Source organism: Trichechus manatus, unplaced genomic scaffold (genome assembly GCF_000243295.1).
Source record: "Trichechus manatus latirostris isolate Lorelei unplaced genomic scaffold, TriManLat1.0 scaffold00071, whole genome shotgun sequence".
Classification (NCBI taxonomy): domain Eukaryota; kingdom Metazoa; phylum Chordata; class Mammalia; order Sirenia; family Trichechidae; genus Trichechus; species Trichechus manatus.
Window position 1 is genome coordinate 7503830 of NW_004444007.1, and position 20592 is coordinate 7524421.

The following is a 20592-nucleotide window of genomic DNA, read 5'->3' on the forward strand; positions in this document are numbered from 1 at the left end:
TTATTTGTTTCATCCTTTTTTTTTTTAATTTGGCTATGTCCAAGCAGGCGGGCTGTGTGTTCTTTGTTGTTTGCTCATCTGCGGGCACGATACTGTTCACCTCGTTCTCCAACTGGCAGGGTCAGTCGCTCAGATGTGGTACAGCAGGGCAGGTCTAGCTGAAGAGGAATTACTGGGATGGGTTGTTTGTGGCACTTACTACAGCCACTAGGGTGGGTCAGTAATCAGTGCAGGGCAGGTTCCAGTAGGCCATGCCTGTGCCGCTTGGTGGTGTGATGTTAAGCGCATGGTGCAGGTAGGCAGGATGTAGGGGGGAGATTGTTACGTGTCGAGCTAAGATGGATATGGAATAGATGAGAGAGGAACAGGAGCCAAAAACATACAAGCAAACAAAAAAGAGCGCTAGAGGGAGCTTGCTGTTGGAGTGGAGAGATGAGAGACTATGAAATGGAGAAAAACAAAAAGGGGAAGAAGAAGAAAAAAAGAAGAAAAGAATGAATAAATAAAAATCAGAAAGGTAATAGAACAGCGAAGCTCTCAGGGATCCCACCAGTGTAGCTATGAGGTCTGGGGAAGTTGTTCTCAGGTGTTGCAGTACAGCCTGGCTAGAAGGTGTAGAGGTATTCAGCGCCAGGTATTCAGGGAACAGAAAGAGAAGGAAGGTATAGAGAGACGAGAAACTGAGTAAAGAAGAAAGACAAAAAGAGGGAAAAGAAAACAAAACAAATTAAAAAAAAAAGAAACAAGAAAAGCCCCCCCAAAAAAACAGAAAAAAAAAAAAAACCCCACGAAAAAAGAAATACCCTCAGGGATCCCTCTGGGCATCTGCTTAAGCCGAGGGGGTAGGCTCCAAGTTGTGCAGCACCGCCCGGCCAGAATGGGCTCCCAACTCAAGAAAAGGATAAGAAAACACACAAACAATTCAAAACAAACAAACAAAAGCCCTGGGATCCCACCAGCCCGGCAGCCCAGACCAGGAAGCAGCTCCACACTCGAACGGAGTTCTGCAGCCCCTCAGGAAGAAGCAAAGATGGCTCATGGAATCAGGTATTTGAGTGAAAGGAGGGGGAGGTGGTGAGAGGTAAGGAAGAAATCAAAAGAAGTGGAAAAAAAGCAACACCAGCAGCCAACAAATGGCACTCAGAGAGCCGGCCATTGTGGGTGGGTGGAATCCAAGCAGCTGGTGCTTCCCGGACAAGAGACTGTGGCAGTGGGAAGCAGAGGAGGCTGAGTGAGGGGTGAAGAAGTGTGGGGGGCGGGAAAGCCTATATTGCAAATTACCAGTTGTTCTGTCTCCCGCTGGAAGCTCTGTGAAGCTGCTTTCTCATACCCCCTATTTGCTGGTCTTTGATAGGAGTCCAAGATGGCGGATCTGCACTGCATTAGCTGATAGGGGACCTCTGCGTGAATCTCTCCTTGCTCTCCATTCTCTGTCAGTTTTCTCACTCCATTGGTGCTTGGCTGAGTTCTTTATCTCTCCATTTGATGTTTTAGGGTTTCAGGATTGCTGTTTTCTCTGTTTGGCTTAGTTTTTCGGATTTTTGCCATGGAGGGACGGCATGGTGCTTCTGCCTGGAGCGCCATTTTTCCAGAAGTATGGGAGATGATTCCTTGGAACAGCAGTAAAGGAATGGGGAAATGCAACAGAGAAGGGAAGGAAGACCATATAGGGTAGGTACATTAATGAGCAGGTTTGGGAGTCCTTTGGTGGTGCAAACAGTTAATGCACTCAGTTGCTAACCAAAGGTTGGAGGTTCAAGTTCACCCAGAGGTGCCTCAGAAGAAAGGCCTGGTGATCTACTTCCGAAAAATCAGCCATTGAAAACCCTGTGGAGCACAGTTCTTCTCTGACACACAGGGGATCATCATGGATTGGAACTGACTTGACAGCAACTGATAATGAGCAGGTTACCTCTGAGGCCAACTGAGACTCATATCCCACGGGGATCTCTGGGAGACTGTACAGAACACACCTCAGAGCTGTTCCATCTGAGGGTTATTTATCCACCAATTCCCATTAGGCATTGGTTGAGGGATGCCCCTGGGGTTGGTAATTCCCAGCGTTTCTGGCCTGCTGTGTAGGCTGAGCAGGCGCCTGTGGTCACAGGAAGTGTTTAGGTAGAGGGTCACATATGCCTGCAGCAGAAAGCCTTCAATGTGTACAACAAAATTTAATATCAAAGGGATACGGGGGAAGCATCTGCAGTATCTGCAACTCCATCTAAAACTGCAGTCCCTATAGCATTTAACTCTATATTTAAATACTGTGTAATCCAAAACCAAACTCATTGCTGTCAAATAGATTCTCATAGTGACTCTATAGGACAGAGCAAAACTGCCCCATAGGGTTTCCAAGGCTGTAATCTTTACCGAAGAAGACTGACACATCTTTCTCCAGTGGAGGCTGATGGGTTTGAACCGCCCACCTTTCAGTTAGCAGCTGAGCACTTAACCACTATGTCACCAGGGCTCCTAAATACTGTATACTTTACTTGTTTATCTTGTTTACTTGTGTCCTTTATGAGTCATGAACTTTGGTCTCATTTGTTCACTATTCTATCCCCAACATCTAGTACAGTGCCTGGAGCATGGATAGTAATAAAGGTTTATTGAAAAAATGGATGGATGGATGATCAAGCTGGGTGAGTGGCCCAGGAAGCACTAGCAAAGAATGGAATCTGCACTGGGTAAGCTTTGGATGGCAAAGGCAGGGCCAGGAGATCAGTCCCAAAGGGTTCAACCACAAGAGCAAAAGTTGTAGGTGAGCTAGCACAGGACAAGTGTGAGAATATAATTCCTTTTGATTCGAGCAGATGATTCTTACAAAAATAAAAACAATAGGAGTAAGACGAGATAGGTCTTGGCTGGACAGAAATGTCAGTCTGAGGAATTTGAGGTCTTTCCTGTAGGCAACTGAGAGCAACTGAATGTTTTAAAGCATGAGAGTTATACATGTAAACCTATCTTCTAGGAAAACTATTTTAGAAAGACTAATATGAAAGTATTAAGTAAACTGGTTTGGAGGATAGTGAAAGGAGATTAGTTTAGAAGCTTTTTTAGAGGCATAAGTTGAGTCCTTTATAGAATTTTATAGAGTGACCAAAAAAACCCTAAATTAATTTTGCGGATAGTGTACTTAAACTATCAACATTGGAGGTAAGGGTGACGGAGGCGAGAGCCTGTAGTGACCCCGGGGTTTGCAGTCTGGAATCTAGTGGTACAGTTAGCACATGGGGTCTCCAACAACCTGTGCGCACTCGAGGGTTCACATTTGTTTCTGTCATTCTGCCTCCCCAGTGAAGTCCAAAAACTCTGCTGAGTTTCGAGACTCTTCTGGAACTCAGGCAACTTAAGGACACTTGGCTCAGAACCTTGAGTTCTTAACAAAGAGGTAGTTGTTCAAAAAGCAGGAAAGTGAGAAGTTACAAGCAATTTTAACACGTTGCCAGGGACTAGTTCTGCTCCCTAAAACCAACACTCATTCTTGTTTTCTTCCTTTTTCTGTGTGGTTCTCAGATTCAGAGTTTAGCACAGTGCTATGAGGAGTGCAAACAAACTTACATTTGTTTGTCAGGAATTAGTCATCTAAGAGATCAGTTTGGAACTGCTATGTCCAGCTTGGGGACTACTGTTTCAGCTAGCAGTATATAGGTAGTCCCTGACTTAATCACAGTCGTCTATTCTGACGACTCCATCGCAATTTGGTTCTGATGTAAGTTGAATACCTCTTTTTTTTCCCCCCTGGTTTTCATTATTATTGCCTTTTATTATCATTGTCTTTATAAATCGGATCTTTGAACATCTGAGAATGATAACATCAGCAAACTATGCACTGCAACATTGTATGTAATACATATTACTAACGATAAGATGTACAAAAAACAAACAAAATACTGTCCTAAGTGTGTTTCGTCGTAACTCAACTACGTCATAAGTCGGGGACTACCTGTAGTTAAAATTCATTTAACAACTATACTCATAACTTTAATAGTAATAATAATAATAGCTAACATTTATTGGGCACTTATTATGTGCCAGGCAGTGTTCTAAATAAACAACTTACTTATATTCATTTAATTCTCACATCATCTTATGAAATAGGCTTAATTATCCACACTTTACTAATGAGAAAACCAAGGCACAGAGAGGTTAAGTAACTTAACCGTGGCCACACAGCTAAGAAGTAGCAGAAATAGAATTTAAGTCCACGGAGCTGAACTCTAAAGCCTGTGAGCTTAACCAATGTACTTTTTCAGGAAGTAAGCCCACGTGAATACTTACCTGATGAAAGTAGCCTTTTCTCGTTAGATATCTTTTTTCTTTGGTTCTGTTAGGATGAGTTCTAAGAGCTCAAGAGACTGAGGTGAATACAAGATTGTAGCTGATCTCAAATTATAGTCAAGTGTGACAGCCAGATATATTTTCATAATATTGTGATTAAGTACCAGGGTAGAAGTATAGGTTGGTAATTATGGGAGCAGAGTACCTTAGCCCTGCCTAGGTGATCATGGGAGGCTTTGTGGAAAGCTGTGCCCTGAACTGATTATTAAGGGATCACTTGTTAGCTTGTCAAAGCAGAGAGGCTGCCTTGCATAGTGGTTAAACAGCCCTCTGTCTCACCTTGGCTCTGAGACTCACGACTGTGTGACTTCGGACAAACATTTTACCCTCTCTGAGCTTTGGTTTCTTCAATTGAAGAAAAAGATACAATCATTGTGTTTTGTAAGGAATACATGAACTAGAATATAGGTAAAAAATCTAGCGGAATTTTTGGCTCATGAGTACTCAATAAATGACAATGCTGATCAAGCAAGACTCATTGTGTAACAGACACAACTTTGTGCTTGTCTTCCATCAGCCCTTTAAAATGCACCGAAACAAACAAAACATTGCTGGTAAGTAGATTCCAACTCGTGCGTTACAGAATAGAATTGCCCTATAGGGCTTTCTTGGCTGTAATCTTTGCGGAAGTGGTTCATGGAGCCCCTGGGTGGGTTTGAACTGCCAACAGTTAGGATAGCAGCCAACTGCAAGCCACTTTTGCAACCCAGGCTCCTTTCAAAATGCACACAGTGGGAAAATCCTGCCCTGACTCAAGGTGAAAACTCTTGGCAGGCCCATGATTTTTCTTCTATGCTTATGTAATAGACATGAAATAACAAACACAGTCTCAACTGGGGAATTAGAATGTCTGTCCCAGATGTTAATTTCAACTCTGACTTGGGTATCAACTCCCTTTTTCCCCAGCACAAGCCTGCTTCACCTGGACCCCTGCAATGGGAAGAGGGAGTAGGGTTGCTTCCTCTCTGATTCTTCTGCTAGCGCTGCTCCTCCTTGTTCCCTCATGCCAGCTCGCCAGCTGGCTTCTGACCACATGGGAGGATGGTTGGGAAGAGTGGTAAGGGGAAGAACTGGTATCATCATAAACTGGCTTTACATTTTCTGGACCTGGCAGAGGTTATAATGTGACTCCCTCATGGGTACACTTTCCTGGCTTTTTGAGAAAGTTCCATGGTGGTGGTAGAGAGGATTTTCTCCTGAAGTTCACTTTACTCACGTGAATGAATTCAAGTTGGTGGATTGCAGCCCCTTCCTCTGCCCGTCGGCGTCCAGGGTTTACCTTTATTTTCTGCCCTTCAGTCCTCGGCAGGAGCAGAGATGGACGCACACCACCTCTCCCTCCCAGGGTCCACATCAAGTCCAAGGACACCTCTTGCCCTAACGATCTGCAGGAGTGCAGCTTCATCCATCTTAGCCTTCACTTTCCCTCTGCCACAGCCCCCTTTAGGTTTCTCATGCAGTTTACTGAAATTTCTGTTGTAAGTTCTGCATATGGCAAACCATCCATTCTCACTTTGTGTTTGATGACTAAGGAATTGACACGCCAAATGAAATCAAGGCAAGACGTGTATGAGTTTCACCTTTTGTTGTATTGTTCCTATCATTATTGGATTCCAAGGAAGCGGCATGAGGAGAGAAAACACTGTATGGAGTAGCGCGGTGTGTGGTTGGAGATCAAGTAGTGCAGTGTGGCTGGAGCGTCAGGTGGTGGGAGGTAAGGCAAGATAGGATGCAGAGGCAAGGCCATGCCAGGAGTTTTGACTTTATGTGGTTGGGGATGGAAAACCACTGGAAATTTTTGAGCAGAGCCATGATTAACCTTGATATGGTAGTCAGAGCACTAAAGTGCAACTCTCCCAAGGAGAAGATGTGGGAACTTAGCGGCCAAATGACTGAACCCTGGAAAATCTCAGAATTTATGATACAGATAGACTTCCTAAGTATTTGTTCTATGTCAAAACAGTTTTGTCCCTGGTTTCTGCCTTACCACAGACTACCGTTATACACCTGCCCATCACATTTTTTCTCATTCCTTTTTTCTTCCTTCATTTATCATCTCAAGCAAATGTATTCTTTTTCAAAAGCCTAACCTATCTTTAAAAAATTTTTTTTTAGTGAATCCAGGAGTCTCAACATCTTTGAACATATTACTGAAAATCGTTGTTGTTGTTGTTAGCTGCTGTCCAGTCGATTTCCACTTACAGTGACTCCATGGGACAGTAGAACTGCTCTGTAGGATTTTCTTGGCTGTAATCTTTATGGAAGCAGATTGCCAGGTCTTTCTCCCTTGGAGCCGCCAGATGGGTTAGAATCGCCAATTTTTCGGTTACCAGGTGAATGCTTAACCATTGCACCACCAAGGCTCCTTTATTGAAAATTAGAACTTTGCAATTATGTTAGTAAATGGAAAAAAATTGCTAAGTGTTGAGCAAAGTCATTTTAAATATCAGTAGTTTCTTTCAGATATTAAACCTGAAGGATATGGGCATTCTGAGCCCTGGTGGTGCACTGGTTAAGAGCTACGGCTGCTAACCAAAAGGTTGGCAGTTCAAATCCCCCAGCCACTCCTTAGAAACCCTATGGGGCAGTTCTGCTCTGTCCTATAGGGTCGCTATGAGTTGGAATCAACTCTACGCAACTGGCTTTGGGTTTTTATTGAAAGGTTGACAGTATTGTTTATCTTTTGGCTGGTTGGTTTTTTACCCTAATAAGCTCTGAGTTTGAGTATATATACAGGAAGAAGAAAGAATGAACACACACACACACACACACACACACACACACACAAACAGATAGTAAGCACTCAAGTTATCAAAGCACAAAAATGTTAACTCTATCCGTCATGCCCAGCCAGAGACCTTGTATCTAATTTTTGGATCAAATTGGGCACATTAAAATTTTATGTATTTTTCTTAAATTTCACTGGTTGCTCCAAAATATCTCCAAGTTACTTTCGCCTGTGTTTTGACAACATAGCTCATGTGTTTATTTTATACTTTTTGTAATTTCATATAGTATCACAAGATGTACTGGACCTTCAGCTCAGTACTGTTTGTCCTCTGAGCATTTCACATAAAATTCTAAATAGGAACGAATGGCAAACCTGAAGCCCATCCCCAGCCTCCGCCAAGTAACTTCTTTCCTGCTTGTCCCTGTGTCTAGGGAGATCAGAGAAGCAAAGGCAAGTATCTTTGGTCAACTACCTACCTTTCATCCAAAAAGATCAGTCCCTGGACTCTATTTTTCTGTTATTAGTCAAAACAAAGCTTGGGCTGGACTTCTTTGTCTTCTTCTTTTCTCAGATGCCTCAGGGACCTCTCAGGTTTGACCACAGGGGCCATCAATCCCCACTCACTGTTGGCTCTGCTCTTCCTCCTGCACAAACCCAAATTGCTGCCCTAGAGTCCCAGCCCTTTGTTCCACAGAGGGATTAACGTATCTGTGCTAAGACAGGCGTGTCTACATTAATGTCTTCTGGCCTGCAGTGTTTGGGGCAGTCATCAGGTAACTTGAGCATTTACCCGCCAGATTAGTTAAAAGACTTGCTGTCTAGCTGTGATGTTGGTTCAGCGCAGTGGTTTGACTTAATCAGCCAGTTTGGAATCTAGTTTCGCAGCCGGGACTTTCACACAAACAAATCAGCAATTTGAAGAAACCTGAAGAAATAATGGCTAGATTACCTTGAAAAACTTTGTAATCTAGAAGCCAACTGTGGAGTAAATGCCATAGTCATTGGCTAATTCTCCTAGCCCGGTGGGGGCCTGGGCCTTCTGCCAACATCTTCTCTTTTTTCAGTTGCTGCAATTACTGTCTCACAAGCATGCCCCTTCTCAGTTCTGCCACTAAAAAGTGAAACCAGACCTGCTGCTTCCCTTTCAGAACGTCTGCACTGGGTCTTCACGTCTTAGAGTTTTCTTTATACCTCCCCAGCACTAATACGGCTTTTCTCCATTCCCACCTTAGTTGTTACAGCCCAGTGTCATGCGGTGGATGACCTAAAAATCAGTGCTGGAGGGATCTAATTTCAGGGACTATACCCAGACCTCACCTAATGCAGTGCGTGGAACTGCCTTATAGACGGGGTAGATGGGGCCAAGGTCATGTAAACTCAGTCAATGACATTCAGGTGGATTTGCCCTATATAAATTCTACTTCTAAAAGTAATGACTAGGGTAAGTGCTGGGGACCAGGACTGGACCCTATATTGAATCTGGATTGATTGTGAAAACACGCAAAATGCACACTACATGGATTTATAATCTAAACTAGGCAGACATTAACTTGCTATTTGAAATATTCCCTGTGATGAACGCTTTTATAAAGCAAGGAATTAAAGTGTTAAAGGAAACATTAACTGATGTAAGCCTTTTCTAGAAAGAATTCTCAGAGAAGCATTTTGTTGGTAGTAATCACCAGAGCCCTCAAAAGCAATGATGTTTATTTTCTTCCCGCTTCTACAGTTGTGTGTGTGTCATGGGCATATACCTGGAACTTTTCACTTGTGTGATTTTGATTATCAGATTAGGGGCCTAAAAATATATTTCCAAGTTGAAGCCAGGGCAGTAATATCCAACTGAGGGTTTTTATCCATCAGTTGTTAGAAGAACAATGTTTGTAATTGCTGCTATAATTTGCCAACACCTATTAATAGCCTTAAAAATAAATAACTTTAACTCAGTAATTACACTTACGAAATTCAGCATAAGGAAATAATCGTGGGTGTGCACAAGGCTTTAGCCAGGAGAGCTATTTATAATAGTGAAAATAGTAATATATCTAGATTCTCAGTGATTGGTTAAGTGAGTTATAAGTATTTCTACACAATACTGACATTAAAAATAGTGCAGTTGAGGAAAATTAACAACGTGAAAAGATGTTCTTGTGATTCTGTTCAGTAAAAGAAGTGTTTTTAACATTATTTTAAGTATTCTTTTTGTATAGATGTACACACAGACACACATGCAGAGAAAAACAGTCTCGAAGGACACACCTGAAAAATAGCATCAGTGGTTATCACTATGTGGTAAATTATGGGGGATTGTAGTTTCTTTCTTTTGTTTTGTTTTTTACTTACCTAAACCGAAAAACAAAACCCATTGCCGTCGAGTTGATTCCAACTCATAGCACCCCTATAGGACAGAGTAGAACTGCCCCGTAGGGTTTCCAAGGAGCGCCTGGTGGATTTGAACTACCGACCTTTTGGTTAGTAGCTGAGCTCTTAACCACTGCGCCACCAGGGCTCTTTTATTTATCTACTCATCTTTAGTTTCCTACAATGGACATGAACTACTTTTATGATAGTAACTTAATTTATTTAAAAAGAAACTTTATTTCAGGTTGCAGACCTGTGTGGCACTTAAATGTTTGGTTATTCCTCCAGTGACTGGGTTTAGGATGAGTAGCCCTGGGCTTATTAAACAGAAAACAATAAACAAGGATTTCACAGTGTAAACTAAAGGAGAGGTTTGGCCTCAGTCAGCAAATTCGCCAAGTATGGTAATAGCCAAACTGAGCACACCAGTTTGTCTTTGTAAATAAAAGTAGGTAGAAAATTATAAAATATCCACTTAATGTACTATTTTGAACTGCCAAATTAGGTAGTTTTATTTTTTCTTTAAACCGCTTTTGATCTCTGTATACTTGTTATTCAGAGCCCAGTGGAGGGTTAAAAAACATTTATTTAGGGCTCCCATAAGAGTAAATAGACCATGGTGGAACCTCCAAGACTATGGCCCTTAGACCCCTTCAGACCTGGAAGTGAACACATTCCTGGAGACTGCTTTTCAGCCAAACAATAGACAGGCCTGTGAAGTGAACAATAATACCCATGAGGAACTTGCTCCTCAGAATAATCAACCATACCAGACTAAAAGGGTAGCATTTGCTCAAAAACAAAGTTCAGAAAGCAGGAAGGGGTAGGAAAGATGGGTGAATGGAAACAGGGAACTCAGGGAGGAAGTGGGTAGAGTGCTGTCACATTGAGGGGCATGCAACTAATGTAACAAAAAAATGCATATAAATTATTGAAGGGGAAACTAATTTGCTCTGTAAGTTTTCACCCAAACCACAATAAAGTGTTTAAAAAAAAAAAAAAAAAAACAAGAGCAAACAGATCATTTAGAGTGTAAAAATTCAATTCAATTCAAATTGTTAAACTTTTATTAAGTACCTATGTATGAGCCCAGCACTGCATTAGACATGGTGGGGTATTCAAATAACTCACCAAGATGAGTGTCCTGGAGGAACCCTGATGTTGTTACGTTGCCATCAAGTGGGCTCCAACTCATGGCAAACTTTTGTATAACAGAATCAAATGTTGCCCAGTCCTGTGCCATCTTTATCATCATTGATATGTCTGAGTCTGTTGTTGTGGCTATGTGTCAATCCAGCTGACTTTACTTTACTAAACATGATGTTCTTTTATAGCCATTGGTCTTTCCTGATAACATGTTCAAAGAAAGTGAGCAAAAGCCTTGCCATTTTCACTTCAAGGAACATTCTAGTTTTGGCATAGAGACAAATAAATCAATAAATATCCCTGTCTCAGTTATCTAGTGCTGCTGTAACAGAAATATTACAAGTGGATGGCTTTAACAAAGAGAAATTTTTATTCTTTCACAGTCTAGGAGTCTAGAAGTCCGAATTCAGGGTGCCAACTCCAGGGGAAGGCTTTCTCTTTCTATCTTTCTGGAGGAAGGTCCTTGTCATCAGTCTTCCCCTGGTTGCGGAGCTTCTCAGCGCAGGGACCCCAGGTCCAAAGAACACGCTATTCTCCTGGCTCTTGTTTCTTCGTGGTATGAGGTCTGCATGTCCCTCTGCTCACTTCTTTCTTTTATATCTCAAAAGAGATTGGCTTAAGACACAACCTAATCTTGTAGATTGAATCCTGCCTCACTAACATCCCTGCCCCTAATCCCACTTCATTAACATCATAGAAGTAGGATTTACAACACATAGGAAAATCACATCAGATGACAAAATGGTGGACAATCACACAATACTGGGAGTCATGGACTAGCCAAGTTGACAGATATTTTAGGGAGACACAATTCAGTCCATGACAACCCCTAATATATATAATGGGCTTCAGTACAAACAATGAATAATACAAAAAAAGTCATATGATTGCAGGAGAGGGAGGGGTTAATTTTGGCCAAGGAAACAGAAAAGTTTCTTGAAGGAAGTGGGATTTTGGCTAGAATTAAAGGAAAGTTTATTAGTCTTGTAAAGGTTATAGATAACAGAAATAAAATTCAAACTAGCTTAAATTAAAAAGGCAATTTATTTACTTTGTAATAGAGATGCCCTACTTTAAGCAAGGCTAGATTCAGGGGTTAACATGGTGCTGCCAGGCTTAGCTTTTCTCTTTGTATTGACTTTATCACAAGTTCTTCACATACATGACTGCAGAAGACAGAAACTTACATACTTAGAGCTTCAGTCCAGGCCCTCTGTTTACCAACATCCATTTATTAAAAATCAGTGGTGATTCTCATTGGCTCTCCTTTGGGGCACCTGACCGTCTTGAACGATCACTGTTGCTAGGATCACGGGATACACTGATTGGCCAGCTTAGGTCACATGCCTACCACTGCAGGTGGCAGGGAAGGGGACAAGCACTATGACTGATAGTTCTACCAGGACCAGATAGAGTTGAGGAGCTGTGGTTTCCCAAACAGACCCTCCCCCCTAAAAACGGTGGGTTGAGACAAAAAGATGGACAAAACTACTAGACAGACAAACACTGTCATTACCATATTCCATTTCAGACAGGCAGAAAGGTGAAAGGTTATATGAGGAGAAAGCATTTTTGAACTAAGTGAAAGGCATGGACTAAGGTTTGAAAGCAGGAAAATGCAGGGAACGCCTTGGAAACAGTGAGTGAAAGGTGCATGGAGAAGTACGAAGTAATTCTGTAACAATGATGACGCTGTCTGAATTAATGTAATTTTATAGGAATGTTTTCCTTTACTTAGGTATTTCTTCCTGGGGAATTTGGCATATATGCAGTTGTAGGCCCAGTAAGTGTTTAAATGTAATGGAAACTTGCTATTTGAAATACATCCTGTGATGAATATTTTTGTAAAGCAAAAAATTAAATTGTCAAAGGAAACATTGATCTTTAAATTTTCTGATTTGTAAGTTTGAATTGTTATATATCGATTTTGCTTAGAATAACGTATACATAATTAGACTAAATCTTTTTTTTCAAAAAAATGAATTTTTAATGCATTTAAAACAATTCAACTAAGCTCTTAGAGCATTGCCTGTTTCTAGTAAATGATTAATAAATGCATATAGATGTTTCCTTGAATTTTTATCAGTAATCATAAAATCATCCACCAGTTTTAAAAGCCTGTTTGGACCAGGTATTTGTTTGCTCCTTGGCATAGCAGTGACTGGACACGAATTTATTTTATGATTCACGTAATCCCCATGGGCCCATTGGGATATAAGTGACTGACCAGTCCAATTGATGTTTTAATCCTTTCTGTCCTTCAGGAAGAAATGTAATTAAAACTTACATTTTATTGTTTCATATTTGCTACATTGAGCTAAGATTATAGATAAAATGCAGAATTAAATCCTTGCTAAAAGGATTTATAATCTGAACCAGACAAACATGCAGGATACTGACCTTGGCAAATGAATTGTAGAAGTAAAGAGACAACTTAGTGGAAAACTAAAGAACAAACAAACAAAAAACAAAACAGAGCCAGCAAAGTACTCTACTATTAGTATTAGCTGGTAATGGACTAAAGGATACATCAAAATAGTCAATTTCTTGTTCTTGCTCTGTCCTTAACTTCTTGCATAATTTTAAGTACAGCACCTCTCTTCATTGTGCATTTGTTTTCCCCTCTTCAAATTTTACAGATAAAAATTCATATTTTACAGAGAAGTTGAAATTATATAGGAAATAATAAATATAAAACACTACAATTTCTTCAGAATAAAGTTTGCCCAACAAAATGAAATATTAATAGGAATATACCATATGAGTTAAATCTGATCTTCTATCTTTACAAAGCAGGTAAATTTAGGGAATGGCATTTCACATTTTAGAAGGATTCATTTCAAACAATGATTTAAAAAACCATACAGCTAGTTCATTCAAAATATAAACCAATCTACAAAAGTTTTATTCTTACACAGCTTTGGGGAAACAAATCTATTGCACTATGCAATGTTACACCTTGTGAATTTAATTCCCAACACATAAGACAATTCCTTAGGATGAGTAATGTATTAAATCAGTGGTATTCAGAGATATGTGACTTTTTATAATTTAAAATTATAATTAACAAAAAAGCCATATAGCTGTTATATGCCTTTTAAACATTTTGTATAATATTAAATATATATTCTAGTATAGAAATAGGAAGTCTGGAATATCCATAGATTTCAGGCAAAAGAGCCACATGTACCTTCTCCTTTTAAATTGAGTGCTTAATGAAAGAACACTTTGTGAAACACTGGCTTAAAGGCCCTAAGAGCTAATAGTGATTATAATGTAATAATTCCAGAATACATAAGAGTAGTAAAAAAAAAAAAGATAGTCCTATATTGAAATAAACCCCCTGCATTTAATCACATGGAATTTGGCTACAAGGGAGGCTGGGAGTTATCCTGAGAACATGACTGATTATAGAAAGGTGAGAAATTTCCCAAGATAGTTAAAAGAAATGTTGTGTACAGCAAAACTATATTGCATAAGAAATAACTGAAACACTTATCAAGTTTCAACAAGGTACGATGTGAAGTCATGCTTCCGTATCCAATAATAGAATATCCTTATCAAAATAGCGCCCATGTCCAATATGGGCAACAGATGGGCCAATGTCAGAAAAAGGTGGAATAAACATATAAACACATTGTCTCCTTCCTCCCCCTTAAATAAATCTGGCACTTCTAAGAAAATGATGCTTAAAGGATGGGAAGAAGCTGCAGTTGACCTTCATCTCCAGAATTCCTCCAAGCCTATCTCTTACATCCCTTACTCCTGATTTCCCTTAATTTCTCAGCACCCTTTTCTGACCCTTAGCTAGATTCTCTGTTTCTCTCTTGCCCCTGATTTTGCTGTCCTGGTTTTGGACCAACAACCTTGCTTTTCGACTTTGAAGCTCTTCCATGACTTGATTTCTGATGGCTTGGTTATCCACCTTTGACCTCATGCACAATAAACCAGGCACCTGGTCCTGTTCCCTGCTGTAGCCCAGTGGAGCCTGCACCAACCTGGCCATGCCCTGAATAGACGCTGTTTGCTTATGGAAGCAGATCTGATTTAAACTCAAGGGAAACATTTTGAGTAAGACCCAGCAAAATCAGGGCAGATACCAAATTTTGCTTTGATAACTTAGGAGTTGGCCGTCCTTAGACTCCAGCCAATACCTATGACGGAGTCTGGCTTCTATCACAATTCTTGGTACACAGAAGGTGCTCAAGAAATATCCCATGAAAGAATGGATGACTGAACAAATAAATTATTATAAGCACCAACAATAGATCTAAAAATAATTACTGCTTTCTGTGGGTGTGCATGCTTTTACAAAATCTGATGAATCTTTTATCAGTAGAACACGTTTGGGGGACCTTTTCATTCACATTTCTTGCAAGATATCTTTTAATTAAAAAAGCAAGAAACAACCCAATACATCCACTGTGATCACTTTTAGAATATCTGTGATTTCAAAACAGCTTTGAAAATAGTTATTTGTCTAAGCTAAGGCTCAAATTCTTATGTGTAAGCAGTGAAGTACTCTAGATTCATATACTCTAGTACATGTCTTCATAAAACCAGTTGCTGTGGGGTCGATTCTGACTCATGGTGACCCTGTGTGTTGCAGAGTAGAACTGTGCTCCACAGGGTTTTCCACGACTGTGACCTTTTGGAAGCAGAAAGCCGGGACTTTCTTCTGAGGCAGCCTCTGGTGGGTTCGAATTGCCAATCTTTCAGTTAATAGCGGTGCGCTTAACTGTTTGTCCCACTCAGGGACTCCACATACCTTCATAAACCCAAAACCAAACCTGTTGCCATCGAGTTGATTCCAACTCATAGCGACCTTATAGGACAGAATAGAACTACCCTACAGGGCTTCCAAGGAGCGGCTGGTGGATTTCAACTGCCAAACTTTCAGTTAGCAGCTGAGCTCTTAATCACCGCACCACTAGGGCTCCAGTAAAAATACTTATTATTACAAAAAAACCAAACCAAATCCATTGCCATCAAGTGGATTCTGACTCATAGTGACCCTCCCTACAGGACAGAGTGTAACTGCCCCATAGAGTTTCCAAGGATCGGCCGGTGGATTTGAACTGCTGACCTTTTGGTTAACAGCTGTAGCACTTAACCAAAATACTTACTAGGTTGCCCAAATCTTCTTCCCGCTCTGGTTCTTGTAGGAATGTGTAGATGTGCACTCAAGCCATTAAAACTTATTCAAAATAAAGAAAAAGATAGAGGTAACAGATGGGCCATCCCAATTTCTTGGGTGAAAAACTACGCCTTTACCCTACAAATCCCAAATAAGAATGTTTACAGAAGCGGTTGATAGAGGCAGCATGGGTGGGCATACAAAGTGCTTCACTGTTTAGCAAGAGAAAACATCCTGAAAAACAGAGTGTCACTCTGTCAGCTGGCGCTCAGTGTTTGTGTTTCTGCAGATTGATAGGCTGGACGTGGATAGCTTGTTTAGCAACATTGAATCCGTGCATCAGATATCAGCCAAGCTACTGTCACTGCTGGACGAGGCCACAGCAGATGTGGAACCGGCCATGCAAGTAATAGGTATGTTTATTCTCTTCTTGAGTTCTACAATACAACAGGAAATAATATTTTAACAACCTCCCTTTGCTTTGGTTTTATGCTTCATCCTGCTTCACTAAGCTTCCCAGGAGATATATAAATGCTAAACACCATCTTCAGTCTCATTGTAATTACACGGACTCTGTATTTATTTTCAAATGGGTTTATATACATTTGCTGAAGTCCCTGAGTAGCACTAAGCATACCATTTGCTTTTTAATTTTCAATCTTTCGAACTCTTTGCCTTCCCGATGTTCTCTCATTTTATTTTATGGCTAACACTTACTTGATTCTTAAAGAATTAAATATTTGAAACTTCTAGTAGCGATATTGACTTTAGTCACAATGTTTTCAGATTGCATGCCTATAAATAGATTTATTTTTAGATTGCCTTTTACATGAGGATTTATATTAAAAAAAACTTACACAAGATCTGCTTTTTTTCCATGTGTTTTCTTTTTCTCCATTTCATTTGCTTTTCAAATATGTTTTTACTCTCAAACTATCATAGATAGATACTTTATTTTCTTACTCTGGTGAGATTTTCAAAAACAATTACAGAAACTATCATTCGGAAAATGTTGAGCCAACATTTTATTCTCTCCATTTCTTGGGAGTTTCAAAGGGAATACTGTGTCGTGAACTTCTTGAAGATGGTTGTGACATGAAGGTACCATATATACAGTGTCATGTAGGCTAAAAGTTCTTAAAAAATCATCATTTTTCCACTTTAAATGTAATACACAATATATACTCATTACAAAAACATTAAAACATTTCAGAAATATATAGAGAGTAACAGTAAAAGTCCTTTTCATACACTTTGCCAATGTCACTGCCTTCCAAGTAGCCACAAGTAGTCACTGTAAACAGTTTGATATGGATCTTCTCTTTGAGACACACACATCTTCTATATTTATCACAAAAAAATCAAAGTTATAAAAATATATGAAATTGGTCTTGTTTAGTATTTATGAAAGATCCACTGTTTAACAAGCCAGGTTGATCTCATACAAAGGTAAAAGAAATGACCTGTCTATTTGCAGTATTTTTACAGATCAAAAGGTCAGCCTACCCCAAAATATTTCTCCAATGAACAGGTTTAAATTCTCCCACCAATTCAATACGTTCTTGTGGTTAAACATCCCCAATAACCTGTAAGGATATTTTCTAAAAGAAAAGACTCTATTCATTATCACTTAAGTACAGATTCATTGGTCATTCATTTATTAATTCACTTAATGAATAGTCACTGAATACATCTTCAAAGAATAAGGTGTTGTATGGCATTGTTGGAGGTCAAAAGATGAAAGAGGTCATCTTTGTCCTTCGAAAGCTTACGATCAAATGGATCCTTGAATTGATTTGTATACTACACCATCAGTGCAGTTTCTATACAGCAACAGAACTTCAGAGCATAAAGAGAACATTTCTAGAGGGAAATCACAGGAGTCTTGAAGATGTTACTTGGACTAGACATTAAAGGTATAGGTAAGATTTCAACAAGTGGGGTCCAGGTTGAGGAGAAGATTCTAAAAGTAAGTAACAACATGATCAAAATATGGACAGCAAATGCCAAATACCAAGTGTGTTTAGAACATGGTGAGTAATCAAGTTAAGCTGGAGTAAAGATTCATGTTAAGAAAGAGTGAGAAATGAATCTAGAAAAGCAGGTTAGGCACAGATTGTTCTTGGAATCGAAGTTTGGAATTTAGTTTGCAGGTAATGAGGAACCAGTAAAAGGTTTTTCAGCAACGGTATGATGAGACAAAAATTTCTGGAGAAACAAAACATGTTAGGTATGAAGAGAAAGGAAAGAAGGAGAAATTGAGTCCTAGACCAGGAAATGTTATTAGCTGCTGTCAAGTTGGCCCTGACTCATGGTGACCCCATGCACAACCGGATTGAACCATTGTGATCCATAGGGTTTTCACTGGCTGATTGTTGGAAGTAGATTGCCAGGGCTTTCTTCCTAGTTTGCCTTAGTTTGTAAGCTCCACTGAAACATGCTCAGCATCATAGCAACACACAAGCCTCCACTGACAGACGAGTGGTGGCTGCGCTTGAGGTTCATTATGCAAGATTTGAACCCGAGTCTCCTGCACGGAAGATGAGAACTCTACCACTGAACCACCGCTGCCCCTAGGTAAGCAAATAGGCTGTTATAAATAATACAGGCATGTGGTAACAAGCGTCTAGGCTAAAATGGAAACAGTGAGAATAGAATATGGGGGTGAGATTCAAGAACAATGTGGAAGAAGGTATAAACAAGATTTAGTGGTTGGTTGCATGTGCTGGAGTGAAAGACAATTCCAGGTTTAAGGTGACCATGTATGCTGGTTTTCCTAGTGTTCCAGGAAACTAGTACCCAGTTTTTAACCTACTGTTTAAGCATTCAGCCTAGTTTAGCGTCTCTTCTAGATGTTTTCTTTTTAAAGAAGTATCATTATTAATTGTTGCTTTATAAGAAGTTTTGTAAGACCCCTGCCTTGTACTTCAATATCTGACATGGTCTCCTCTAGTAGGGTGTAGGAGGTCTGTGCAGTGAATAGAGCTTTAACACATGGTAAACTCTGAAAGATAGCCCGTCTCTTCTTTCACAACCTTTTCTATTCTTCAACTGTTTCTACAATGAAACATACATCTTCCTTTCAAGTGTAGCATGCAGAGCACTGGCTGACAAAATGAAGACATTTGGACATGAATGACTAGTGATAACTAACTCTTTCCTTCTAGTGATGGTGGGGGATGTATTTGATGTGGCTGTCCCTGCCGTCCACTGAGTGTACCAGCTAGCTGTTCCTTAGCCTGTGCTGGGTGGCCCATGACTGTGACCTATGAGAAGCATGAAGCCACCAGGCTGCCAATCAGTGGGATTAGTAAGACATGTAGGGAATTACAGATTAGATGTAAGTGAAATGTGTGGGAAATAGAGACTGAGCAGTCCTGCTACAGAAAGTCTGGATGCTATTGCTACCGGAGTTTGGTTATTTACTGTATGATATAAATCTACAACCCTTTTTAAAAATTGTTTGTCTAGGATTATTTTATTTTGCAACAAACCCTTTCAGAAGCAAGAGTTTCATGATGCATGTTTAAAAATTAAGTATTCATTTTCTCTTTCTCAAGAAAGTTGATAGTGAACATATAACACACAAAATACTTATCATCCACCATGAGGTCTTTAACACCATCATGGACATAAGAAAACGAGAAGACACAAATCTGCCAAAGAAGCAACCCGCATCTACATCAAAAGTTAGTCATTATTTTTAAAAGACTGTGTCCAAAGTATGAGATTTAACACATGCAGCTGCAGAAGGTGTGTTACATATCACTCTGTGCAACATGACTTTTCATTTAGATCAAATGACAGTTATTCTAAATCAGTTTTACTCAGATTTAATTCCAAGTTCCCTTGGGCCTATGGAAATGTAAAGTAATGGCTATTAATGAGTTGGCACCATTAGCAGAAGAGTTTTGCAAACAGTTAAATGATGACCATTTCATACACTATCAGCAGATGAATAAAATAGAAAATCAGTTAATTCCAACAGTAAGCAAACATTTTTAATACAATTCACAGAATTAAAAAAAAAAAAAAAACTTTTGGAAGTATATTGTGTCAAAGGTGAATTGGTTGACTTTATTGTAAATGTTACTGTAACTTTAAATGAAAAATTCAACATTAGGAATACAAATGATACTATAAATACAAATTTTTGTGGAGCATAGCATCATGGTAAAACAATGTTTTCACTAAAACAAAAAGCCTATATAGCAGAAATTTACTTGGGATTTATTGTGATGCATATATAATTAAAGCTGTGATATTATGTTAACTAAAATAGGAACTGTAGGTGTCAAAATTGGCACATGCTTTTATAGAGTCAACTACAAAATTTGGGGCATAAAATTTATATTAAATACAAAAAAATCTTTAGCATGGCAGTACACAATTTCTTTGCTGCTGATCACTTATCTGTTTTTAGAAATGCTTGATTCTTTGAAGCACCACTTAATAAATTAACCAAAGTACCCTAAAATGGCACTGAATTTTTTTTTTTGTAAACAAGACCTCTGAAATTGTATTGCATTTGTTCAAGATCAATTGGAAGTCTTTAGCTAAACATTTAACAAACAGAGGGAAAAAATAACTTCAGCTTTTTAATCTTCTACAAAGTTGTAATTATTGAAAACAAAATTGCAAACAGGAAGACATTGAAAACAAGGAATACAAAAATAAGGAACAAGCTAAAGAAACTAAATAACTAGCGCTCTCATTGTATAGAAGATTTAAATTTGAAATTCTAGAATTGTACTTTGGAACACTTGACTTATGGGAAGAAACTTTTGATGGAATACCTCTTTATTTAGATAGATTTGCAATATCTAAGTTTAGGAAAACATTTAAAAATCTTTAATAGAGACAATTTATTTGATGA

General features: G+C 39.3%; 1 protein-coding gene across 1 annotated transcript in view; it reads left to right on the plus strand.

Moving 5' to 3' along the window:
- Nucleotides 1-20592, plus strand: part of ARHGEF38 (Rho guanine nucleotide exchange factor 38) — a 175476-nt gene that overhangs the window by 60039 nt on the left and 94845 nt on the right. The window contains exon 3 of the mRNA XM_004380204.2: nt 16006-16129. Coding sequence (XP_004380261.1) covers nt 16006-16129 — 124 coding nt within the window. The remainder of the gene's footprint in view (nt 1-16005; nt 16130-20592) is intronic.